Source organism: Schistocerca serialis, chromosome 3, assembly GCF_023864345.2.
Source record: "Schistocerca serialis cubense isolate TAMUIC-IGC-003099 chromosome 3, iqSchSeri2.2, whole genome shotgun sequence".
NCBI lineage: Eukaryota > Metazoa > Arthropoda > Insecta > Orthoptera > Acrididae > Schistocerca > Schistocerca serialis.
Window position 1 is genome coordinate 354,646,719 of NC_064640.1, and position 24,145 is coordinate 354,670,863.

The 24,145-nt window shown below is 41.3% G+C and overlaps 1 protein-coding gene across 1 annotated transcript in view; it reads left to right on the forward strand.

Moving 5' to 3' along the window:
• The window catches only part of LOC126470823 (nascent polypeptide-associated complex subunit alpha, muscle-specific form-like), a 269,583-nt gene that overhangs the window by 26,600 nt on the left and 218,838 nt on the right, over nt 1-24,145 (forward strand). The window contains exon 2 of the mRNA XM_050098834.1: nt 13,855-13,965. Coding sequence (XP_049954791.1) covers nt 13,855-13,965 — 111 coding nt within the window. The remainder of the gene's footprint in view (nt 1-13,854; nt 13,966-24,145) is intronic.

The window sequence follows — 24,145 nt, forward strand, 5'->3', positions numbered from 1 at the left end:
GCTTGTACTCAGACTCTTAATGACCTCTTCCTAGCGAGGAGGTTTAAGGCTAATCTTCATTCCCTTCCCTCGGGGAAGATCAGTTTGGATTCCGTAGAAATGTTGGAACACGTGAGGCAATACTAACCTTACGACTTATCTTAGAAGAAAGATTAAGAAAAGGCAAACCTACGTTTCTAGCATTTGTAGACTTAGAGAAAGCTTTTGACAACGTTAACTGGAATACTCTCTTTCAAATTCTGAAGGTGGCAGGGGTAAAATACAGGGAGCGAAAGGCTATTTACAATTTGTACAGAAACCAGATGGCAGTTATAAGAGTCGAGGAGCATGAAAGGGAAGCAGTGGTTGGGAAAGGAGTGAGACAGGGTTGTAGCCTCTCCCCGATGTTATTCAATCTGTATATTGAGCAAGCAGTAAAGGAAACAAAAGAAAAATTCGGAGTAGGTATTAAAATTCATGGAGAAGAAGTAAAAACTTTGAGGTTCGCCGATGACATTGTAATTCTGTCAGAGACAGCAAAGGACTTGGAAGAGCAGTTGAACGGAATGGACAGTGTCTTGAAAGGAGGATATAAGATGAACATCAACAAAAGCAAAACGAGGATAATGGAATGTAGTCCAATTAAATCGGGTGATGCCGAGGGGATTAGATTAGGAAATGAGACACTTAAAGTAGTAAAGGAGTTTTGCTATTTGGGGAGTAAAATAACTGATGATTGTCGAAGTAGAGAGGATATAAAATGTAGACTGGCAATGGCAAGGAAATCGTTTCTGAAGAAGAGAAATTTGTTAACATCGGGTATAGATTTAAGTGTCAGGAAGTCGTTTCTGAAGGTATTTGTATGGAGTGTAACCATGTATGGAAGTGAAACATGGACGATAACCAGTTTGGACAAGAAGAGAATAGAAGCTTTTGAAATGTGGTGCTACAGAAGAATGCTGAAGATGAGGGTAGATCGCGTAACTAATGAGGAGGTATTGAATAGGATTGGGGAGAAGAGAAGTTTGTGGCACAACTTGACTAGAAGAAGGGATCGGTTGGTAGGACATGTTTTGAGGCATCAAGGGATCATAAATTTAGCATTGGAGGACAGCGTGGAGGGTAAAAATCGTATAGGGAGACCAAGAGATCAATACACTAAGCAGATTCAGAAGGATGTAGGTTGCAGTAGATACTGGGAGATGTAGAAGCTTGCACAGGATAGAGTAGCATGGAGAGCTGCATCAAACCAGTCTCAGGACTGAAGACAACAGCAACAACAACAGTAAGAAGTTTTAAGGACTGAAGTGAGGCCCTGTATCCTGCATTTTGGTCTCAGCCTACGAATTTTGGTGGGTTTCTCCTCCCTCTCCCCTCCCCTCACCCTCTTTTACTGTCCCACTGAAAATGAAGATTGCTCCCAGGACAGATTTAGCGTGTTTATTTAAACTGATTTATTTTTTATTCAATTGGACATCAATGTCAGTGACACATGTAGTATAATATGGTAAAACACAGTACTGTGAAATGTAAGAATGAAAATAATACTGAGAACAACAACAGTTATAATAAAAAAAAGTAAGAATTTTCGTAGTGTTACAATCAAAACTGTATGCGAAATGATTTGGGGAAGCTAAAGAACAAGACGTGTGGGCCAGGTAGATAAATATTAAATTTTTTTCATGAACAGCTTTTGTACTTATCAGTGCAGTTTAGTAATTAGTAACTGTAATGACACACCAAGATGTATAAAAATATTTCATGTGAACTACAGAACTACTTTTGCATTCATTTCAATGAATTACATGTCGACAGCAAATTGAAGTGAATGTAAAGTATTCCTGCAGAGAGTATTATCAGTTTTCTTTCAATTGTTGTGGAAGCCTATTAGAAGTGTACGTTCCTGAATTTTGCATACTTTCTGGAACAATAAAAACGAATGTGGTCGTCATTTAAGCATGGTTCCCTCTTTCTATCATTCACCGAATGGATGCTGCTGCTCCTCCTAACCTAGTTCATCTGGTCATTCACATTCTTGTGTCTCATAAGGGGGGTGATGTACTGATCGGTCAGCCTTACACGAGTTTCATGAATTGAGACTATATACGGCGCGAATAACTAGCTCTTGGGCTACAAATATTCTTTGTCCCTGAAATTAGTCACTCTAAAATGTTATTACATATGAAGCTTCCTGGCAGGTTAAAACTGTGTGTGGACCGGAACTCGAATCCAGAACTTGGCCTTTCGTGAGCAGTGCTTGTACCGACATGCTATTCAGCCGCACTCACATACCCACTGCTGCCAGCATTTGTTTCTTACTTTAAAAAATAGGAGAGACCTACAACAAGAAGTGTAGCTGTGAGGGCGGATAGCACAGTTGGTAAAAGTATTGGAAAGACAATATACCGGATTCGAGTCTTGGTCCAGCACACGGTTTTAATATGTCACGAAATTTCTGTGGGATTTCGTAAATATGAGTCATAAAATGACTGCTGTTTACGTATGCCATGTGAATCGTAATTGCTTCAAGAATACTTGACATCGTAGATGGAGGAGTATTGAATAGCTACAAATTTTAGGTCGTAGACGTTTCACCCGTATGGCAACCATTATCGTGCCTGTTTTCACTTCCTATATCTACTTTTTTTTATCAAAGCAGATTTGTCCGTTTTCAGTGTATATAAACAGCAACAAAAATAAACTGTTGTTTTTGAATTATGAACACGCATTTATCACCAGTTATCCATGAAATTTTTGTCTCTCTGTGTCTGTGCACTCGGGATTCGCCATTAAGAGGGCTGTTGGGGCATGTCTCCGTTCGAGTGAGCCTGTTAAATGTATGGTCCTTCAAGTGAATTTTATCCATAATGGATGCAGTTGAACTCCGTGACTGCCCTTTTATAAGGTGGCAGAATAATAACCGCTACCAATCACAACGGCTCTGGCTCTGAGCACTATGGGACTCAACATCTGTGGTCATCAGTCCACTAGAACTTAGAACTACTTAAACCTAACTAACCTAAGGACATCACACACATCCATGCCCGAGGCAGGATTCGAACCTGCGACCGCAGCGGTCACGCGGTTCCAGACTGAAGCGCCAGAACCGCACGGCCACACCGGAAGGTGATGTTATTTAATGCACATGGTCTTTGTCCCGTATTTTTTATTTTTTCCTGTGAAAGTACATTCACTTTAATTCTCATTTGTCGTGCAATAATATAGAATTTTTCCATTTCCACTGACATGCCAAGTCTTCAAAGGCAAGAAAAATGATGATAAATTATATAATACAGGATAGTAACATATTTGTATAAAATTACATACCCATGTTTCGTCGCATTGTGTGTTTGCTGGATTATATATTTTGTTTGGTGGTTCTTCATTAGGTCCACTTGCGTGTTCTTCACCAAAGGATGAAGAAATTAGCGCTTTTCGAATCATCTGTTGGAAAACCGCTGAAGTCTTCCACTTTTGATTCATCTAATAACGTTAGAATTTCCTCACCAGTAAGCCCTAAAAAGAAAACAAACTAACGCACTATGACAATAATGTGTAAAGCTAATGGTAATATGAAATATTAATTCCATGCTCAGAATCCTACTTCAGACGTTGACTAAAGTGAGCATACTCCACTAGCATAGTCCCAAAACGGATAATTGTGCGTATGGAAGTTACATTCATCGTAGCTACAAAACAGATTAAAATTTTGTGGCGGACTAATTTTTAATTGCTTCTGTAGACCTTTCTGATTCAGTAACACATTTTTTTCGAATATCAAAACGCAGCATTGGCCAAGTTAAAACACAATATCTCGCGTGTGTAACAAGGTATCGATATGCTTCGAATTGTATACGAAGCATCCTTAGCAATCGTTTCACCCAGACCTCAATGACATAGTGCGATAATCTGACACTACAATGCAGATAAACCACACCCACACATTTTGCTTGCTAGGTCTTTAAATGTTCACGTGTGTGGTAAATTATTTTGTTATAAACTTGTGAAATCGGGAATGATTTGTTTATTTTCGTCGTTTGAAATAGAATATTATTCGATGGATATCTCGAAATGATTGAAAGTAGTGAGAATAGTAATAAAAGTAAAACTTACATGTTTGAACGAATACCTAATGATGAATTAAAACTTAGTTTGGTATGTTTGTGAAGAAATAACTGTATACAGTTCTATGGATAACCGTAGAGATCAGCATATCAGGCTCAGCACTGTTTTCTCTAAAAGAATGCTGGATTTGATGGTCATCATCATTAAGTAATTATAGCGCATACAAGTATCCATCAGCTTCTGCACTGGTCTGAGTCTGTGGAGGGGATTAGGTGGCGAATCGTCGCATAAGGTAATCGTTCTATAACATTTATGGAAGACGCTTTTAATAACTGCATTTAAACGATAGGAAGGAAGAAAGCTTATGAAATTCTATGTCCTGTCAGCGGCCTGAAAGATGGAGCACTAATTTAATTGGATAAGGAAGGGGAACACCCGCATTCGTCTCAAATGACTTCAAAACTCCACCAATGATAGGCATACTGCATAGGTCTGCTATTGTGTTGTAGCTACTAAGGCGCGCCTAGTGCCTCTACCTTCCCGCTGTCATTTGTTTTAGGCGAAGACTGAGAGTATGCGTATTTAGGTGATGATCATTGTCTTCAATGAACATTTCTGCCATATCGAATAACAGAGAAAATAAGCAGGAGAAAAACATCCCCCCAAAGCAAAATATGTGCTGGAACTGAAAGAGCACGTAAAGCGTGCGAAGAAGTTGTAATACGGTTCATAATATGTGTATATTTGATCCGCCCGCTAAAGCAACTTGCAGCGTTGGTTACAGCTCGAGATTGATTAAGAGTGACAGAAGCGATTCTGCTGTTGCTTCGTGTGTTCTTACAGCCTCGAGCGCGGCTCACTGAAAGCTACTGGTTAGAGTAGCGAAATGGACAGGTAATTGCTACATCTACCTTCCTCCAAGTTCGTGCCAACCTTACCAAAGGTTTGTTAAGTCTCATGTACATTTAACAGCAGAGATGGGACCGACACAGCACACTTCATCAGAGTAGTCGTAATCTGACTCCAGAAAACGCATATTGCTTTCTTACCATACCAGCGACCGTTGAACGTGAATAGTTGGGTGGATATTCGGGATCGTGGTATAGTGTATATACGGCCAACGGAGGAGGATAATACCAACCTAATTTTGCAGAAAGAAGTCCCAGAAACGGATCCTATATTGGGTATCACAGTTTGCGGACTAGGTGCAAGCCTACCCGGCTGACAGTGGCTACGCTGCGCAACTAGGCGTCTGCGACGAGTATGGTCTTTCTGTCTGAAACTGTAACACGACACGACTTATTGCTGGGACACACCGAGGAAACTACTGTTTATAACCTCCATCTACGTTCGATTCTTAAAACATAACGATCACTTCTGTACTTCATCATCTTGCTATTCATGAAAAAAATTGTTTTTAAAAAACAAATGGGAGATATTGTGCTAAGGAGGGAAGCTTCTCTCCATGGCTGATGATGGCCGTAATATAGTTTTCGTTACACATCAGTTCACAAGTAGAGTAAGTGTATTTGGGTCGTTCCTTTTTTTTCCACATTTACTGCTTGTATGAGGGATGAGCACTAACATACAATTTCTTCTGTCACTTCTGTTGTAATCAGTCAACCTGTATCTCTTGGAAAACTTATTCCAATTTCTAGACAGTCGCCTCCTGGACCTCAAAAGTGCTTTAAGCATACGTTGTACTTATCACTGCCGCGGCTTTGGTATCGTAAACGTCGGCGCAATTGTTCAACACCGAAAGCGAGAACGGTGAGACATTTGCAAAGATAAACTGTGGCATGCTTTGAGCAGATGGGTGACGAACTCCGGCAGAATAGTTCGGACAAGTCAAGCTATCAGGAGAGAAGCGTTTCACTCTGCCGCGTCATGTGTGCGGAAGCCTGCCGATTTTGTATGCGGTTAACAAACTCACTACAGCGGGAGACCACTGTCACGATAATGGCAGTAAACCCGCTATATACGTGATGTTTCTGGACCAAATAAATATATTCGTTGAGCTGCTAAAGTGAACAATTTAGGGTAAAAACGTTGAAATAGCAATCACTTTAACTTTATGAAGATACGTGGTTAAAGCTGTTTGTGTTAGGAAAAAAACAGTCACCAACACATACCAGAGCACGTATTTGACTTACTGAGGCATCCGGGGATCCAACATAATCGAAATACTCTCAGCCGTTCAAATGGACTATTCAGAGATCTGAAAACCGACTTTTGTGGTCATCTTGGGTAATTACGTTCATAAGTGAGCAGTCAGTTCGTCTCATTTGCCACTTTCGTATTTTGACTGCTTAGCCCATATTTCAAGCCGCAAAAATTTCATCCAGTGAACTCCGTTGATGTTTGCAGCCACTGGAAGTGCTGCGGCAGCAGATTTTGGACTTTGCTATGTATCACACCTCCCGGGACGCGCAGGAAATTTTGCTCCTGCTGAGAACAAACAGCTCCAGGCTACTTGTCTGATAGTTAAAGTCTACGTACTTGATCCGTATGACAACATTCTCTAAGGTAACAGACCAGTCAACCAATTGTCTATTATATTGCGTTACATTTTTACAGAAAGCGCCGTTTAAAACGTCTCTCAGCAGTAACAGGATTTCCTAGAAGGTTGGTGTCATTAACTGGCGATTATCGGTAACTCTTTTACGAAATTGAAATTGTCTGCCTAGCATGTGCGTCAAGAAAATGCCACACACGCTAACATCCGCTGCCGACTGATGTTTATATGAATTTTTCTACAGAGGATTACCTATATGACTAATGGTTCAAATATTTTTGTTCCTCCCCTAACACACTGTTGTTCTTGCGTTGGTTTTATATATCTCCTTGCGTGATCAGCGTTAGGAAAATAGATGAAATATTTTACAATTCAGTTGTGCGAGGGCGTGCTGAAAAGTAATACCTCCTAATTTTTATGTGGAAACTGTTAAGGCTTTTTAAGTAAAACATACGTTATTAATATTAATTATCAATATTCTACATCTTTATTATTCACATCTACATATTTTCCTCAACATAGTCACCCTGGCGGCGAACACATTTCTCCCGGTGAGAGACCAGTTTGTTGATACAGTCACTGTAGAAATGTTCAACTTTGTTGACGGAACCACAACCTCACCTCTGCTTGACATCGCTTCATCACTATCAAGGCGAAGTCCTCGAAGGTGTATTTTAAGTTTTGGAACACATGAAAATCGGAGGGGGTCTAGTTGGGACTGTATGAAGGATGGTCGATGACAGTGAACCCAAGGCGTCGGATTGTTGCAGACGCCGCAGCGCTCGCGTGCTGACATTGTCGTGCTGAAGGAGAGGATGCTCCACATACGGACGAAGTATTCGAATTAGAAAGTCGATTACAGGACGCTGTTTCTCACGCACCGACATAGTTACGTTACACATTACCATGTTACACGCTACAATTCGTAGCCTTCTCGTGGCAGAGGGCTGCAGATATGCGTATTGAGAATAGAGATGTCGACTGTTAATAACATTTGTTTTATTTTAAAAGTTTTAAAGAGTTTTCACGTGAAGGATTTGTAGGTATTACTTTATAGCACGCCCTCGTAAAACGGGCATTCTGACTTCAGGGATTTGTTAACGTACGGTTAATTAGTTTTTTCGTCCGTCTGGAAGAACTACTTCAGCTTCTGCCCTCACTTTTACTAAGTAAGAATTAAATGACTAAAGTCAGGCAAGGCAACATTAGTTGGGCCAGTGATGTTGGAGTGCCAAATTTTCTTTATTTTACTGCCACACATTTCGGAATTTCTCGGACAGTGCGGGAACGAAGCTACTGGATACTCCAACCTTCCCGTATCACTGAAGGGCTGTATTGCTTATTGTAGCCTGATCACACTGAACTGTGTTTACATATCTTGTGAAATTTCCCATCGTGTTCGGCTTTTGTCGTCAGTATTTAATACACTGCAGAGCCCATTTGTTGATAATAACTCAGTACCACGACTAATATCACTTTTTAATTATTGTGAAATGCAAAGGAAAACATCTGTCATTTCGGCATCGATAACAATGTTTGCGGAGTCGCACAGTGTGATAAGAGAGACATTTTCTGGGGTTCAGATCTGTCTTAGAACAGATGCAGGCTTTGTTCATTACGTGGCAGCTGGTAATTAAGGTAATAATGCTATTCTTTACAACGGAAGACACACAAATCTGATGAAAGTTTCACAACATTTCTATTGGGGTTGAAAATGCAGTGTTATTGTTCCTAAGAATGTATAATTATGCTGTAAACTGACCCATTCTACTTTGTTTTGATAAAAGTACCGTTCAAGTCGCCTATGGAAGATGTAACTAAGTAATTACGACCAAACATTATTTTAGTATTTCGACTCCATAGGAGGTCGGCTGCACATACATAGACGACGAAAAACCAGCTATGCTTTGGCACACACCAACACTTCTTTTGAGATCATTGAATGCAAGTTTTTGTAAGGGAAGCTTCAATGTGTAAACAGTGATTTATGTTTGTCCGTCGTTCCATTCGTCTCATGTGACAGAACGGGTTTCTAATGTTGATCTGGCAATGTGCGATGTCAGTGGATAAATGGCATTTAGTGGAAGAGACAGTGATGATCCCGTTCAAAATGGGACTTTGTCTGCGTGTCCTTTGGTTTCCTCGAAGATGTCACAGAAGTGGGATCCTGAACATTTGGGTGTGTAAAATTACATTATTTGTAAACGGCGAAAAAGTTTTTGTTATTTCCACGGTTGAATATTAAGTGTTTTTTAACTGGTCTCGGAATGAAACTCTTTGTTTCTCTGTTTCATTAATTCTAAGAACCATGCAATATTGCGAAGAGGTGAACTTAGCCAAGATAGCTTGAAAAACAACCTTTATTGTCGAGTCGATTACCTTTTTCGGTAAGCACGGTTACCATCGTCAGATCTCGATAAAAGACTGTTACATGTTTCCTATACCAGCTGTGTTAATACTCTTTCTAAGCCATTACCAGGTATGTGAGAGATGAGATCAACGACGCGTCGGCACGTCAAGGTTAAAATTAGAATTTAGAGAGTAATTCACCAGATGCGCGTGCCCGTATCACAGTTTACGTCATTGCAGCCAGGACACCGCTAGACTGTTTCCCGTGCTTATTGTTGTACGGTTTCACACGAATACAAGTAAAACAGCAGAATAACGAGAAAACATGTCTTTCAGTTCAGTGGTGCCCTGGCTGCAGTGAAGTACATACATTCTAGTGTGTGGTACGGGACACGAGCATTTGGCGAATTATTCTGCATATTGTGAGTTTAACCTTGACTTGCCGATGCCACATTCATCTCGTCCCTCACATACCTGGTAATGATTTAGAAAGAGTACTTGCGCAGCAGATACAGGATACATGTAATAACCTTTTATCGAGATCTGACGATGGTAAGCGTGCTTACCGAAACCGGTAATCGACAACAAAGGTTGTTACAAGCGATCTTGGCTAACAAGTTCACATTCTCCCAAGTGATTATTAAAGATCGCCCTTTACTACTCGAGATGAGTAATTTAACCTTGTAATAGTTTTTCAGTCTTTTGTTGTAACCCGAGGATCCTATCTAGTCTTTTTGAGCACATTGTTAATAAATAGCTGGTTCTCAAGGACGAGAAATACGCAACCGAAACGTGCAATTATTTGCGATATTCAGACGCGAATACATTATCCAGTAACCAGTAGTACAATTTGATAAGAAGAAACCCATCCCGAAGCGTATGCACTTGTATATTGCGTCCAAAGCGAGTTCTTTTGTGACAGCGTAGTATTTTTTTAGTTTATTTGAAAATTGCACTGCGCATGTAATTGGGATTACGAGTGTTACTTGCCGTATCTCATGTTTGTTTTCCGTGTGTGTTTGTGTACGATTTCACGCGAATACGAGGTTAAACTGCAGAACAGCGAGAAAACGCGTCTTCCAATTTCTGAGTCATTAAAGAACGACAGAAATTAAGAATGCCTGTCATCTGCACGTGGTAGAATGTGAAAATGAGCAATACACGTGCTCTAAAGAAGAGGTAAGCGTGGACAAAAAGCGGAGAAGGGCGCACGTTGCACAGATCAATCAAGGCTGTGCGTGGGCCACGCCCTAGCCCGCCGCTGGCGCGCAGCCATCCGGCCAATCGATGTGGCGCTGCGCCGCTGCTGCATCAATAATTAACGCCAACATGTCCACCCGGCCTACTTGGACACAATATTTCCCATATGTGAAGCCCTACGTTCTTCCATATGTCGCCATTACTTAGTTTCGCTGTTAGTACCATTGCGCACTTTCGTCAGGCAACATTACAATATTACGAAGTGAGATCTGAACTTCGTACAAGACCACTTCCACCGTCGGAAAGCTGAGCATTTTTCTCCCCAATCGGAAAGTTGTACGCATCATTTTGACTATCAGTTTATTTCTCCTGGCAGTGTTACAGCCATAGGCCCTCCTTCAATCTAACCAGACAAAACGTATTTTACATTAAGTTCACATAACGAAACAGACGTTAAAGAAAGATGCTTATATTACATATGGGCTACAATGCTTAGAAGTAACTATAACATAAGTAGTGGAAAGCATCAGTAGCTATAATACCAAAAAGCATAGTTTCTATTAGTTCATGTAAAGCAAAACAAGAAACGCAAATTGGAATCGGGTAGATTTAAACTCAGGGCTCCGTCAGCAATGGGCGTGAGAGAAGGGGTGGGAGAGGCAGAGAACGACGAACGCAACATTGGCACTAGTTATGGACACGGCCAAACAAACGCTCTACACTCTGCTCCAAATATATTCTGCACAACGTGGAGACAGCCCCGTAACTGCAGTGGCAATTTCTTCCGTAAGCTTCTTCAAATCCGACATAATTTCCCGTTTCGGACATAACGATAAGATACCGAGCGCCTTTACACAACACTGCGCATCATCGTCGCTGGGGAAGGGGAAAAAAAAGGGCAACGCATGTGGCAGAAAATGTATCCTTCCACTTTCTTTGTGATCCCAGCAGGAGTAAAGCTGCTTATAAAGATGTACGGTTAAGTAAAGAGGGGAAAAAATCAGGTTTTGTTTGGATACATAAAAGGGCAATACAGGAGACACGTTTTGCTGTGACTTTATGAATTCGCTGGAAATCTATGTTAAAAATATCGAGCACTCCCGATGCCTGTAGAAAAATCGAGACACAGAAACTTGACTGAAAAAACCGAAATCGGAGCCGACACCTAGAAATTGGGCAGAAGAAATGTGCCGGAAGGTGTAGCGGACTTCGCCTTCAGTCATTCACCTTTGACGGAACACGTGGCGACTGTTCCTGCACACACGGACCACATTTCATCTTCGAGATAATTCCTTTCAAAATGGTTCAAATAGCTCTGAGCACTATGGGACTTAACTTCTGAGGCCATCAGTCCTCTAGAACTTAGAACTACTTAAACCTAACTAACCTAAGGACATCACACACATCCATGCCCGAGGCAGGATTCGAACCTGCGACCGTAGCGGTCGCACGGTTCCAGACTAGCGCCTAGAAGTGCTCAGCCACTCCGGCGGGCGATAATTCCTTTCTTTTCTGACTTAGTATGCGTACGAAGGGTGAGGAATCCCTAAATCGATGCTTCGCACACAAACTCGCGTTGATATAGTAATAATAAAAAGCTGTCTGTCGGTAAAGTTTACAGTTCAAGTGGGTGGGTGACAGCGAGTGACTGAAGTTTGTAGCACACGAGAGGAAGCTGTTACATCCCTGACTGTGCAAACTCGTGAGTAGATCATATGGGAGGCAGCCAACCCACATATTTCTTACGAAGTGGGAAAATGAGAACGCATAAAGTCTCGAAATTTTCTTAGTGATACTTGTATTTACGCGATAACATTTCTTTTTTTTCGATTTCTCGACCTGGATATTTATTTGTTCTCATTAAATTCAGTGCTACGAAGTTATAAACACTACGAATACCGATTTGTTATCTAGTAAACAGTTTCGAATGTAGACTTTTGAAACTATGGGCGCAAATATCTGCTTGGAGTGCTGGTATTCTAACTGTGAGGTTTTCGTTTTGTTTTGAAGTTAATAGGCCATAATCTCGAAAGTTGATTCAAACACGGCACTGCTTTACTACCTCATTACCAATGGTGTTACGCTCCTGTCTGTTTCAAACTTACGACCCGGCTCACCTATTTACCAGTTTGCAGATCTGTAATGTAATGTGCAAACAGAACCACGTTAACAGCCATAAAAGCGAAATCCTAAGAATCACCGAGGATTACTGCCCAAACTAGCGAAGCGAGGTACCTGAGCTACTTAGAAGAGGAAAAAAATAAGAATAATGTGGACCATTACTTGGGTTGTTCGCTTAGAGCCAGCTAAGAATACATGTTTGTTGACGGAACGTGGCAGTGGTTTCCGAGCCAGGGCCAGGTGTCAGTGTCCGCGGAACAGGGAAAGGTGGGGGAGGGGATGGGGAAGGGCAGGCGGAGGCGCGTTGTTGGAAGTGGGTCGCCGGCTGGGAGGACACAAAGCAGCTGACGTCATCTGCCGCCTCTTACAGCATATGCTTCCCCGCACACACCTCTTGCTTATTGACCTTTCTTACGGTATGCGCCAGTGAACTAGCGACTACATCAACCGGTGCCTTCCGCTTGATCGGACCAAAGTGCATTCGTTTCAATATCCTTGTCACTAGTGACGGAACACTGTCTCTCTCTGAGAGAGGAACGTGTTAATGATGTGGGGGAGCCATGTGGATCCGTGTAGATAGATCAGGATTTGGTCGGGATATGTCATCCTGCACTGTAAGTGCACTTCTCACGCTGGAGGACGTCCGCCAGTAAACAAAATATGCACCATTAGCTTCAGAGACTGTTTAACATCGGTGTGTGACGCTATAGTGTTAACATTTTTTTTCAGTCTTTCCGTAGACTTTATTCGAACCTGCGATGCTGCCCATTGACAGTCGGAACGCTAGAGCATCCGCAGACAGCGTGTACGGCGTACGTGCTCCAGTGGCACAGTCTTTGATGAAAACCGAGCCAATTAGGTTCGTGGGTCTCGCGATCGGCACGCTAGTCAGCTATGCGTGTGCAGCTGTGACGTATGAGGCAGTAGTAATAGCAGAGCTGTGCACCCTACGTCGGGATCCTGCCAGCTCTCGCTAATGTGTAACCCTTCTCTTACCGTTTGGTGAGGTGCTACTGTTTGTGTAACACAATATGCTGCTTGCCCTCGTGTGCATTTTTCTGTTTGTGATGCACGTGGAACTTCCTCGAGATCCCAATACTGTCACCTGCATCATCAGTGACACAAATGCCTTTTAATGAATTTAATTTTCTACTTGTATAGTATGACTTACTCAATGTCTCAAGAAGGAATAAAAAAACAAACTGCTTTTTATCTATAGAGATGCAGATGCGTATATTTACCTTATATCTTCCAATACAGCTTGCGTGATTATCCCGTGCGATAATTCACGCCTGCTATTGCTTTACGAACTGTGAAACTGTCCTCAGCATATTATTTTCGTTGCCAGAACTACCTATATAATAATGTAGTTATTAGTCATTTAAGTCACTACACGATATATTTCAGTTTATGAGCTGATAAACAGCTTTATCTAATAACTGGAAGGCTAGTACATCGACTTTGTATTAAAATCCCCCTGATATATAGTATTAGTCACTGAATCATAAAGTTTCCGAAAGGTGTGTATAATAATTAAATATTTGCTTGGATACCCAAAAAGTGAGGAGGAGCCATGTATTAGCAGCAGTGAGATTTATTCGCCTGTGGCGTGGTGCTTGTTGCAGACGCGCGGCTCCGACACCTACCTTAGTGCTCCAGCGGGCCTCTCGTGCCCCCCCTTCGCGGCCGCGAAATACAATAGCGACGCCCCAACGGCAGCCTATGCAGACGCACAGGTATTTGCCAAAATCATTTTACTTTCACCACGCACAAATACCTTAATTGTCCAAAATGAAGTACTATGGTTCCAGTATGCACAAGTGCTACTCTTCTCCTACCGATCGGGAGACTTCGTGGGCAAAGGGGAATTTCTCTCTCACACGAGCTTCGTATGTAGGGCAATTTTGACCTCAAAAAAATGGAAACTCGCTTTTGATAAAAAAAAGAGCTTAAACTTAGTATCCTGATGTCTACCATTTCCTCCAATATATATAACGTAAATGCTGTTTGCAAGAAGCATGGTGCCCAAGAAGAACAGTTAATATTCAGGGATAAGAGAGGAACACCCATTTGAAGCAAAAAAACTTCTTATGGACACTTGCCTTATTCTAATGTTTTCCGAGACAGAACACACAAAAAGTACATCGTTATTTATTTTCTGTGTTATTCAGTATATTGTCAGGTTTACGCATGTACAACAGTTAGTAAATATTTAACTTGTGGTTTACAAAGTATCAATTGAAAAAGACGTATTTTTAATGTATTAACATATAAGCATTATCGTACACGACACATAACTGCTGGTGTACAGTTCACAATAAATGTTCGAGTATCCCACCGTGAACTTCAGTGCATTTGTGCACTCTTGCTAGAACATGTGTTGCTTGCCTGAGTGCCTCTTCACGTTCCCTAATGAAGGCCGCAATGTCCGTGATGCAACCAAGCAGTTCATCTCGCACATTCACCTTTCGTTTATACACCTCAGACTTCATCCAACCTCATAAACAAAAATCTGATGGTGTAAGGTCTGACGACATTGGCGGCCAGTTACTTGTACTACCGCTACCAATACAGCGATTTGGGTAAGTGCGCAACCAGCCCAAAAACAAATTTAGAGTACGTGTGTTCCATCTCGAAAACCATTCGGAACAGGGCATATGTCCGTATGAAATTGTTTGATTCAAGTGAGGGTTCATGTGAGTATTGACCATTCGTCCTGGGACATCATCTGTAGCACTTCTCCAGAATGAGCAAGTGTTTATGTAGTGAAAACGTAACTGAATAGAAAAAAAGAAAACACGAGATAATGTGCTGACGCTTCCCAGAAAACGTAGTGAAGAAATGGCTATACTTCACAAATCGAAGTTACGAAGAATAGTTTTCTCACTTATGACTGAGTTTTGGGCGTTTCATCCGCAAATTTTGAAATAAATACAATTTCTTTTGGAATTTGTAGTACTACACAGATTTTGGAGGACCATGTGCTGGCAAGCATTTCAATAAATTGAGCGGTTCGGAGAAATATAATGGTAAGAGCTACTACCATGTATTTTGAGTTACAGGGTAACCGGCGCTGTCTATGAGCGCTACCTATGAGCAGCAGGAAAAAGTTCTAATTTCACTCAACAGGAGTCAGGGCGGTGCTTCATGATAAACGCCAGTGGCTACCTGTCGCGGGAACATAATGGCAAGCGACAGGTAAAATGGCTGGTGCTTTACCCGTGTACGTTTTCCGAGATTATAGCCACATTTGACGAGGTACAAGAAAACGAAGATGTTCTTAGTGATCCTGATATCTCAGACTAGGATCCTGAGTACATTCCCAATGATTCAGAGGTATGTAAATTTGCAAATCTGTTGTACTTAGTATGTTTCACGAACATAATGGTTAGTGCATGTACATACCATTAGGTTCGTGAAATGCATGAAATATGAGGTTATTATTGGATATGTGTTGTTGAAAGCTTGATGGTGTGTGTATGCATATTTCTTCATTTACATTCGCGCAAGTAATAATAATAATAGTGATAATAATAATAAATACCTGTCATGAAGGGGCAGAAGAATAGACAAAGAGGACTCTTCGGAAAAAGTTGAGATCCCACCCACAAGAGAAGTTTAAGCAGAAGAGGTGTAATACAGGCGAAGAATACACATCTCGTTCTGGGAAAACTGTAGATAAAAAGGAAATAGGACCTAACTGTCTGTCTCCTTAAATGTTATGAGGAAGTATATGAAAGCAGTGTGACGCAAACGTTCAAATAATTCTAGGAATTGGTGACTTTCATGGTCAGAAGTCATCTGGCTGTCAACCTAAGGAATGAATGCAGGTGGAATGTCGCTGCCCCCCCCCCCCCCCCCAATACTTATCATCTTTACTCGTCATCTTTGTCATGACATCCGGAACAAAGTAAGTTTCAGGAAACGAGAGAGGCAAAACCCAGTTCTTATCCTTCGATTAGAATACGACGGACCCAGAATCACTGACAAGAAGAAAGTTGCTGATTTCTTTGCCCCTCTGAGATTACGTCCCTCCCGTTCATCATGATTTTTTTTTTTTGTCACTAGAACCAACGCGTTTGGACAACGGACACATATTTTAAGACTGATATGTGATTAAGTACTTTCAAGCAACGAGCTGTGTCAATGTGATTTGGATAACATAATGGTATATCCAATACAGTAATGGTTTTATTTTTATATAGTTTCTAGTTGTTTCTGTGCCTTTATCGAAGAATATTGATATTAAAAGCCATTTGAGACACAACTCTCTGTCTCCAAACTCCCCTTTTTGGAGCTTACAATTTTGTTCCCCCGAGGAGCTCAATTCTGCTTTGAAAAAGTGTCTAATTGCCGGCAGAATTCGAGCATGCATCTACAGTTCTCGTTTAGGTATAATTTCCAGATTCACCAAGTTTACTGTCGCAGCCTCTTCTATCATTTTGCTGTACTTGGTCGAGATATAAGACTACAAAAGAAACGAAATTCCAAGCAAAGTATGTTTGCCGAATAATATCGGTAAAACTCTAGAATAAAGGATGGAGAATGTTTGTGATCTTTTGATTTGTTTCTGACATAACCCAAATTTATGGAGCAGGAAATTTAATGTGAGAAACTAGAAGCAGGGTAGAGTATGGCGTCAAAGCTCTGGTTTCACGCCCTTAATAACGTTTGTCTTGATTTAATGGGAAACCATCAGACGATTCGGTGCCATGGCGTTGTAAGTGATTTAGCTTTACCTACCTGTGAGTGTAAAAATCGGCCGACTTCTACAATTGTATAATTTCCTGGGTTTCGGCATTGGATGTATTTAGATTAAATTCTTCGGAACAGCATTTCGTAAATAAGCAATACCCACCTTCCTTTTAACCACTGAAACATTCCGAATTTTTAACTACTAAATTTCCGTAACCTCATTATCGCCAGGTCACATGTTGCATACATATGTCGAAAAACTTCTTAAACTATTTCCTGTAGCCTGATTCCGTTGCTGTTTCATTTCATTTTGCTGAAACAAATAGCATTGATTGGAATCATAATGGTAAGTGCAGTGACTTATATAATAATCCAACACCAAAAGGGGAGTGTGTACGTTTTTAGGGCATTTGATGTACGTGTAAGAGGCTGTATGACATAGGTTCATAAAAGTTTATTTAAACGAAACCAGCTAAGACTTGGACGTTTAGAAAGAGAGTATTTTCGAATCGTAATGTGTTTCTTAATTTCCTAAGTCCACTCATCCTCACGTCCAGGACCACGATAGCGGCGCATCGGCAGTTTCGTATATTGACAGGGATTTTTCTGGAAAGGTATTCATTTCCTTGGTACCATTACCTCACAACTGGGCCGTAAAATTTCGTGCTCTAGAACCATTTTGCATATAAGCACATTTAAAATAATGAGACGCTATCTCGGAGCGTATCAGCAGTCGTCGCGGTACACAAATTTAAAATATAAGAAAACACCAAACTTTATTCATGATGACAAATGTATACGTATTTACTGTGTAACATTAGGAAATATCGATAAGTTACTTTGAGGAGCATACTCAATTATGGTGATCTACAGGAGTTCTTCCTATCGCTACTAAAAGCTGACACTTTTCTTCCAAGACAAGGCGGAACTGGGATTTCGTGTCGTAGGTTTATTTAATACAAGAGGCTCTACAGACCCGATATTTCACAAGAACATTCAGTTTCAACTGACCTTCCGTCATAACAAAAATCTTAAGTTGTCGCGGCTTTTTCGTTTAGACCATTAGAAAAGTCACATTACTCATGATTTTGTGCAATAAACTATTGAAGAGTTCTTTTGTGTACCAAAAACGGGAATAACCTCGACGCATCATAGGATATTAAATAGTTGCAGCATCGGTTCTCGCGTAAAAAACACAAATTAGTTGTGCGAGAAATTACCGAGCATTGCAGTTCATTAGTATTTTCAGAGAGAAGTGTATTCCCAAACATTTTTATATGTATTCGAATAATAATAATAATAATAATAATAATAATAATAATAATAATAAACAAAACCACTTAAAAACAGCTTTGATAGTCTATCCTTTCTTCTCTGGCTAGAAAACAAACAACTGCATATGTCGGTCTCGCGTATTTAATTCGTCGGTTCTGTGTATCATCAGGGAGACTGATTTCGAAGCTATCTTTTACCTGTTGCATACGCTTCTTAAAAATTTTTATAAGAATTTCCTTGGGAATGTACTGTTTGCCAGAAAAGTAAACATCACATAAAAAAGAGAAGACTCTTCGGATTACCTACATTACGTCGTGGGCGATTTGTTTACAGCCGGCGGTAATAATCGTAATCGACTTACCGAGCTACTTGATTCTGTAATCACACGCGTTAAATCATTTCAGCGAGTGACTGCCTAAGTACGCTCAGTAGACATTGCTTTATAGCCGTCGGGCGATAACGGCCGGGGAATTGGTCGTAGTGTCTCGCTTATCTGCGGGAGCATTGCATTTACATTTGGCACGTGACTCCCTCGAACGTGACTTGACACATTTATGTATCCCTGTGACATGTGGCAACACTGTTTACGCGTTCATTGAACTCGAGCTCTTCCCGGAAGGGCCCCAATCACACACACACAGGCACTATATCTCTATATATAGATAGACTATACCAAGTCTCCGCGTCGCCCGACCTCGGTGCAAGAAGCGGCCAAGTCCGCCTGGCTGCGCGGCTCTTGGGCGCTTTTTGCATTGTGTGGGGTTTCGCCTGCTCTTGACCGACTTTCTGTTTGGCAGGCAAGGGCACACAAGTGTGGCGCGACGCGCCACGCCCACGCTGCCTGCCTCCTTATACCCACGAGTTAATTTGCTAACTTCCGCCAGTCGTATTGAATGATAAAAGACGAGATTGTCTTTAAAGCTCCAAGCTTACCCGTAACTGTTCATCACACTGTTTCGCCAACTTATAGCCTCATAAATTTACTTATTTTACGAATTATGCACCGATTACGAATCTCTCGCAAAAGTCTCTAACGTTCGTTGATTTTCATCGAGCAGTTTGTATTCATCGTCGAAAATATCATCTTCCTGAAATATTTCGCCGCTCGGATAGTGCGTGTCTGAGAGAGAGAGAGAGAGAGAGAGAGAGAGAGAGAGAGAAATTATCACTTGTGTGTTATTAGTGCTCGTTTGCATTTTGAGCTTGTTGTTAGTCGGGCAAAGATTTTTTGTTGTTGTCATTCGTATAGAAGATGTACACTACTTCTGGGAAAACTATTTTCGCTTGCACTTTTACAAAAATTACAATTGCTTCTGCCAGCGTTACTGTAGAACGTCGTGTGTATGTTTATCTTCATTTTTTAGCTCTTGTTTATTCTTCCGATGCTAACTTAAAATAGAAGAATTTTGCAGAACATGTAGCATCGAACAATTAAACTTTTAGATGTACTTTCGTAAACGTTTACAGGTAGGAATAACTCATATGGTATCTTTATTGCTAAACATAGAGGTGAATTAGAAGGGATGTGTATTTGTGAACTCTTAATGGATAGAGATAGGAAATTATTGACGAGCATGTAAGCACATATACATTTCTCGCAAAGGCTAATTCTATTAAGGGTGCCTTTCGCCTAAGTTTTGTGTACTTTCTTTCTTTTAAGTATTTTTGCAGATGGCCGTAAGTCATATAGCTCCTCTGTCTTGTGCGATTGCGTCAATTTCCTTTGCAGAGTAATAGGTGTTAACTTTTGTGGGATTCCAGTATTCGAGGCGTACATGTATAATTAAAGATTAAGATCACAAATAATAATTTTAGTTGTGGTAAAAGGTATTGAGAAGGAATGTCACGTGCCTGCCACTGACTAAGCACTGCCGAGTTTTTTTTAACTTAGTTTGCCGTAGACTGTGTTGACGAGCAAGCTTTTGTTGCAGACCTCATGTTCTATCTCCTAAGGCGGTAATACGGACGCGACTTTGTTACGCCGACTGTTTCTGTGATGATAATACAAAATTTCAGGCATGATGGAAGAGCCAAAATGTATCCGTTTCAGATAAGGAACCATGATCGGAAAATGGTTAAGTCACAGTGTACCAAGACAAACTTGGTAGGCGACACTTCTGCCAGTGGAATAAGAGAACCTACGTATCGGTGGTTGTACGAAGTTATTAACTGATTTACTATGTACATAGTTGCTAACATTGCTAGTTTTTGTAAACCCGAAGCGTACATAACGAGTGGTGTGGACAGGAAACCAACACAAATGTACTTATGCTGGTCCAATATGATACAGCCTCATTTCAGTTCGCACGTCTTTCTCGTCAGACGTTCTCTAAAAGAAGTATAGGTAGGCGTGATTCTGTTTTGTGGCCAGCTCGTTCACCTAATACGAACTCGCGTGTTTTTTTCTTGTACTTTCATATGAAAACTGTTGTATACGAGACACCTGTCGAGACTGAAGAGGATCTCATGGCAAGATTCTCGCGGCCTCTGACATTGTTCGAATAATCGTGATGGTATTTCAACAGGTACGATAGAACTTAGTGCGACGAGATCGAGCCTGCACTGTAGCTAGGGAACTCCACTTTGAAGAGCTATTATGACTGTAGGTCATTTTGAAGATAGATAAATTACAAAACTGTCTACGTGGATTTTTATTTTCATCAGCATACCAATGGTGAATTTGAAATTTTCCCATTTTCGTTTACAGCTTTCGAATCAGTCGTTTCCGTACCAAAGTTGCCTCTACCTTTCCCCACATATTTGATAGTGTGTATTATTTACATCGGCGTCTATACTGTGAAACCTACCTTACGGTGTGTGGCGGGGGATACTTCGTGTACCAGTGTGACTTTCCCCTTTTCCTGTCCCAGTGGCGATTAGTTCGTGGGAAGAACGAGTGCATGTAAACCTCTGTGTGGGCTTGGATCTCTTAGATTTTATGTTCATGATGTTTTCGCGAGATATACGTAGGAGGAAGCAATATATTGATTTACACTTTCAGACATGTACGTCCTCGGAACTTAGCAGTAATCCACACCGTGATGCAGAATGTCTGCACTAGAGTTGACTGAGCATTTCCGTGGCGCTTGCGCGCTTACTAGATTGTAGATTTGTGGTAAAATCTTATGGGACTTAACTGCTTTGGTCATCGGTCCCTAAGCTTACACACTAGCTAATCTAACTTAAACTAACTTATGCAGTGGATAATACACACACCCATGCGCGAGGGTGGACTCGAACCTCCGACGGGGGAGCCGCGCGGACCGTGGCAAGATACTTCAGACCGCGCGTCGCGCGCTTACTAAATGAACCTGTAACGTAATATACTGCTGTCCTGTGGATTTTCTCTATTTCCTCTATCAATCCTAACTGGCACGAATCGCAGAATGCCGAGGAATATTCAAGTATCGGCCGAACGAGGGTTTTGTGAGGTACTTTCTTTGTTGATGGGTTACATTTCATAAGGATTCCTCCAATGAATCTGTGTGGTATCTGCCTTACCCACTATTAATTTTGTGTGGTTGTTCCACGTCTTATCATTCCGTGTGCATACTCAGCGATATTTTGTGGAAGTAACTGCTTGTAGTGATTATTCTACAACCCTATAATCGTCCAATAATGGGTCTTTCTGACTGTACGTGTTACGTTTTTTTTATGTTGACGATCAATTGGCACTACCTGCACCAAGCGTCTATTCTGTATTTCGCTACAATTTTCTAGCGTTGCGATTTCTCTGTATACAACAGCAGCATCATCCACGAAAAGCCTCGTGGAACTTCCTACGTTAGCTACTAGATCATTTATATGTACTGTGAAGAATAATGGTTGTCTAACATCCTCTTGGGTTACGCCTGACGTTGCTTTTACGTCTGAAGACTTCTCTCCGTTGAGAATGACAGGCTGTGTTCTGTTTACTAGAAACTCTTTCATTCAGTCACACAGTTGGTCGGACACTCTGTACGCTCGTATTTTGTTCATTAGGCGCCTGTGAAGCATCCCGTAGATATGCATTTACTTAAGTGGTTAACTGCAGTGTTGCCTCAACTCGAATAAAAATCCTTTTTTCACAGGCACGGCACTCTGGTTCAGGCCGGAGAGGAAGAATGGGTTTAACGTCCCTTCGGCAAGGAGATCATTAGAGGCGAAGAACAAGCTCGGAATGAGGAAGGAAATCGGCTGCGTCCCTCTCAAAGGAACCATCCTGGAACTTGCGTTAAACGATCTAGGGAAATAGCGGAAAACCTAAATTTAGATCTCCGGACGGGACCCTGAACCGCTGTGGTCATAAAAGCGAGTCCAGTTTTTCAACACTGTACAAATTTCCTCGGCGTATCAGAACGAAAATAACATGATGGATAGGAGAATTGCGTTTAATGATTTTACTACAGTTTCTGGTTGTTGTATTCGTAGGCGAGACAGTTGTGTTTAAAAAAGAAATATTTAATATGTAATGTTCGATTTGCTAATTCTGATGCATTTGGACTATAAAAATTTCCCAGTTCTCACCTCAGTAGTGAGTTTAGACTACCGTATCAACGGCAAATGTAATTTGTACGAACATTTGTGACAGTTTAAAACACTGAGTAACGCCGAGACAAAAACCCGCACCCATGACATCTGCTGGCTATCCGTGCACGGACCACTCCGCGCTTCTACATGTCACTCTTCCCTGAATAATTCACAGAAGCCTACTTACGAGGCTGTTGGGGGACAGCGTCTAGCGCCGAGAGTTCAACTTACAAAATTTTCCTGCTTTAACTGAGTCGAACAGTGTTAATGGAGCTTGAGAACTGAAACCCTTTCTTCTCGCAAGCAGACACCTTGCAATTGCACTCTTGCTGCCATTTCCGTCACAAGCGCCGACAAAGGTGTACGCAGGACAGGATTGCTTTTTATAAGTTTTTACAGACTGTCAGTAGGTGGCGCTATTGAGATGACAATTCAGAAATTAGTCTAATACTGTGTGTACCGTGAGAGTTTGAAGAAACGGTGAACATTTCACTCGAAGGTTTTCGTTGGACGAGCTTTACGCTTATCGTAAAGGCCTAAAAACAACCCTCGAATACCTTCGTCTTAGGTTTGGTGACAAGTCGCCTTTACTGAAGATTGTTGACAACTCATTTACAGAACTGCATCATTGTAATGCTTCTTCAGCCATGAATTTCGAGACCGTCGACCAAAATCGTTTGTTAAAAAAGATAGTGAGCACAACATGACTAAATAGAATTGACATTTGGTATACCGCGAGATAGAGCCGTCCTTAGATATACCCAAGACTGCACAAAATTGCATGAACATTTGTCTGTGAGAAAGATCTGTTCCCGTATAATTCCGGTGCAATTTGACCCAAACTCAAAATCAGTCTCGCGTCAGCTGGTGTAAAGAAATGCTCACAAATTCGACCTAGGAAATACAGAAACCGTATACAGGGGATGAAACTGTTCGGGTGTTCCAAAATGAACCGAAACAGACACCAACAAAAGTGGTTCAAAATGGTTCAAATGGCTCTGAGCACTATGGGACGTAACATCTATGGTCATCAGTCCCCTAGAACTTAGAACTACTTAAACCTAACTAACCTAAGGACATCACAAACATCCATGCCCGAGGCAGGATTCGAACCTGCGACCGTAGCGGTCACGCGGTTCCAGACTGAAGCGCCTAGAACCGCACTGCCACACTGGCCGGCAACAAAAGTGGTTCGATTGAAACGTACGTCCCAAAAGTGACGCTTGTCTTTCATTGTTTTTGCAACACCTTAAACGGCGGTCCCCCACAATCTTCCTGCTGCGTTCTGGGCACGACGAGTTTCAGTTGGAGAGACTGCTTATCAAGCAATAATGTGTTAAATAGGGCCATATTCTCAATAGAAGTGTGCCTCGAAGATAGAACATTCAAAATAAAGCTTTTGGAAGATAATGGCAATATAATAGAAGCAGAAGGTAG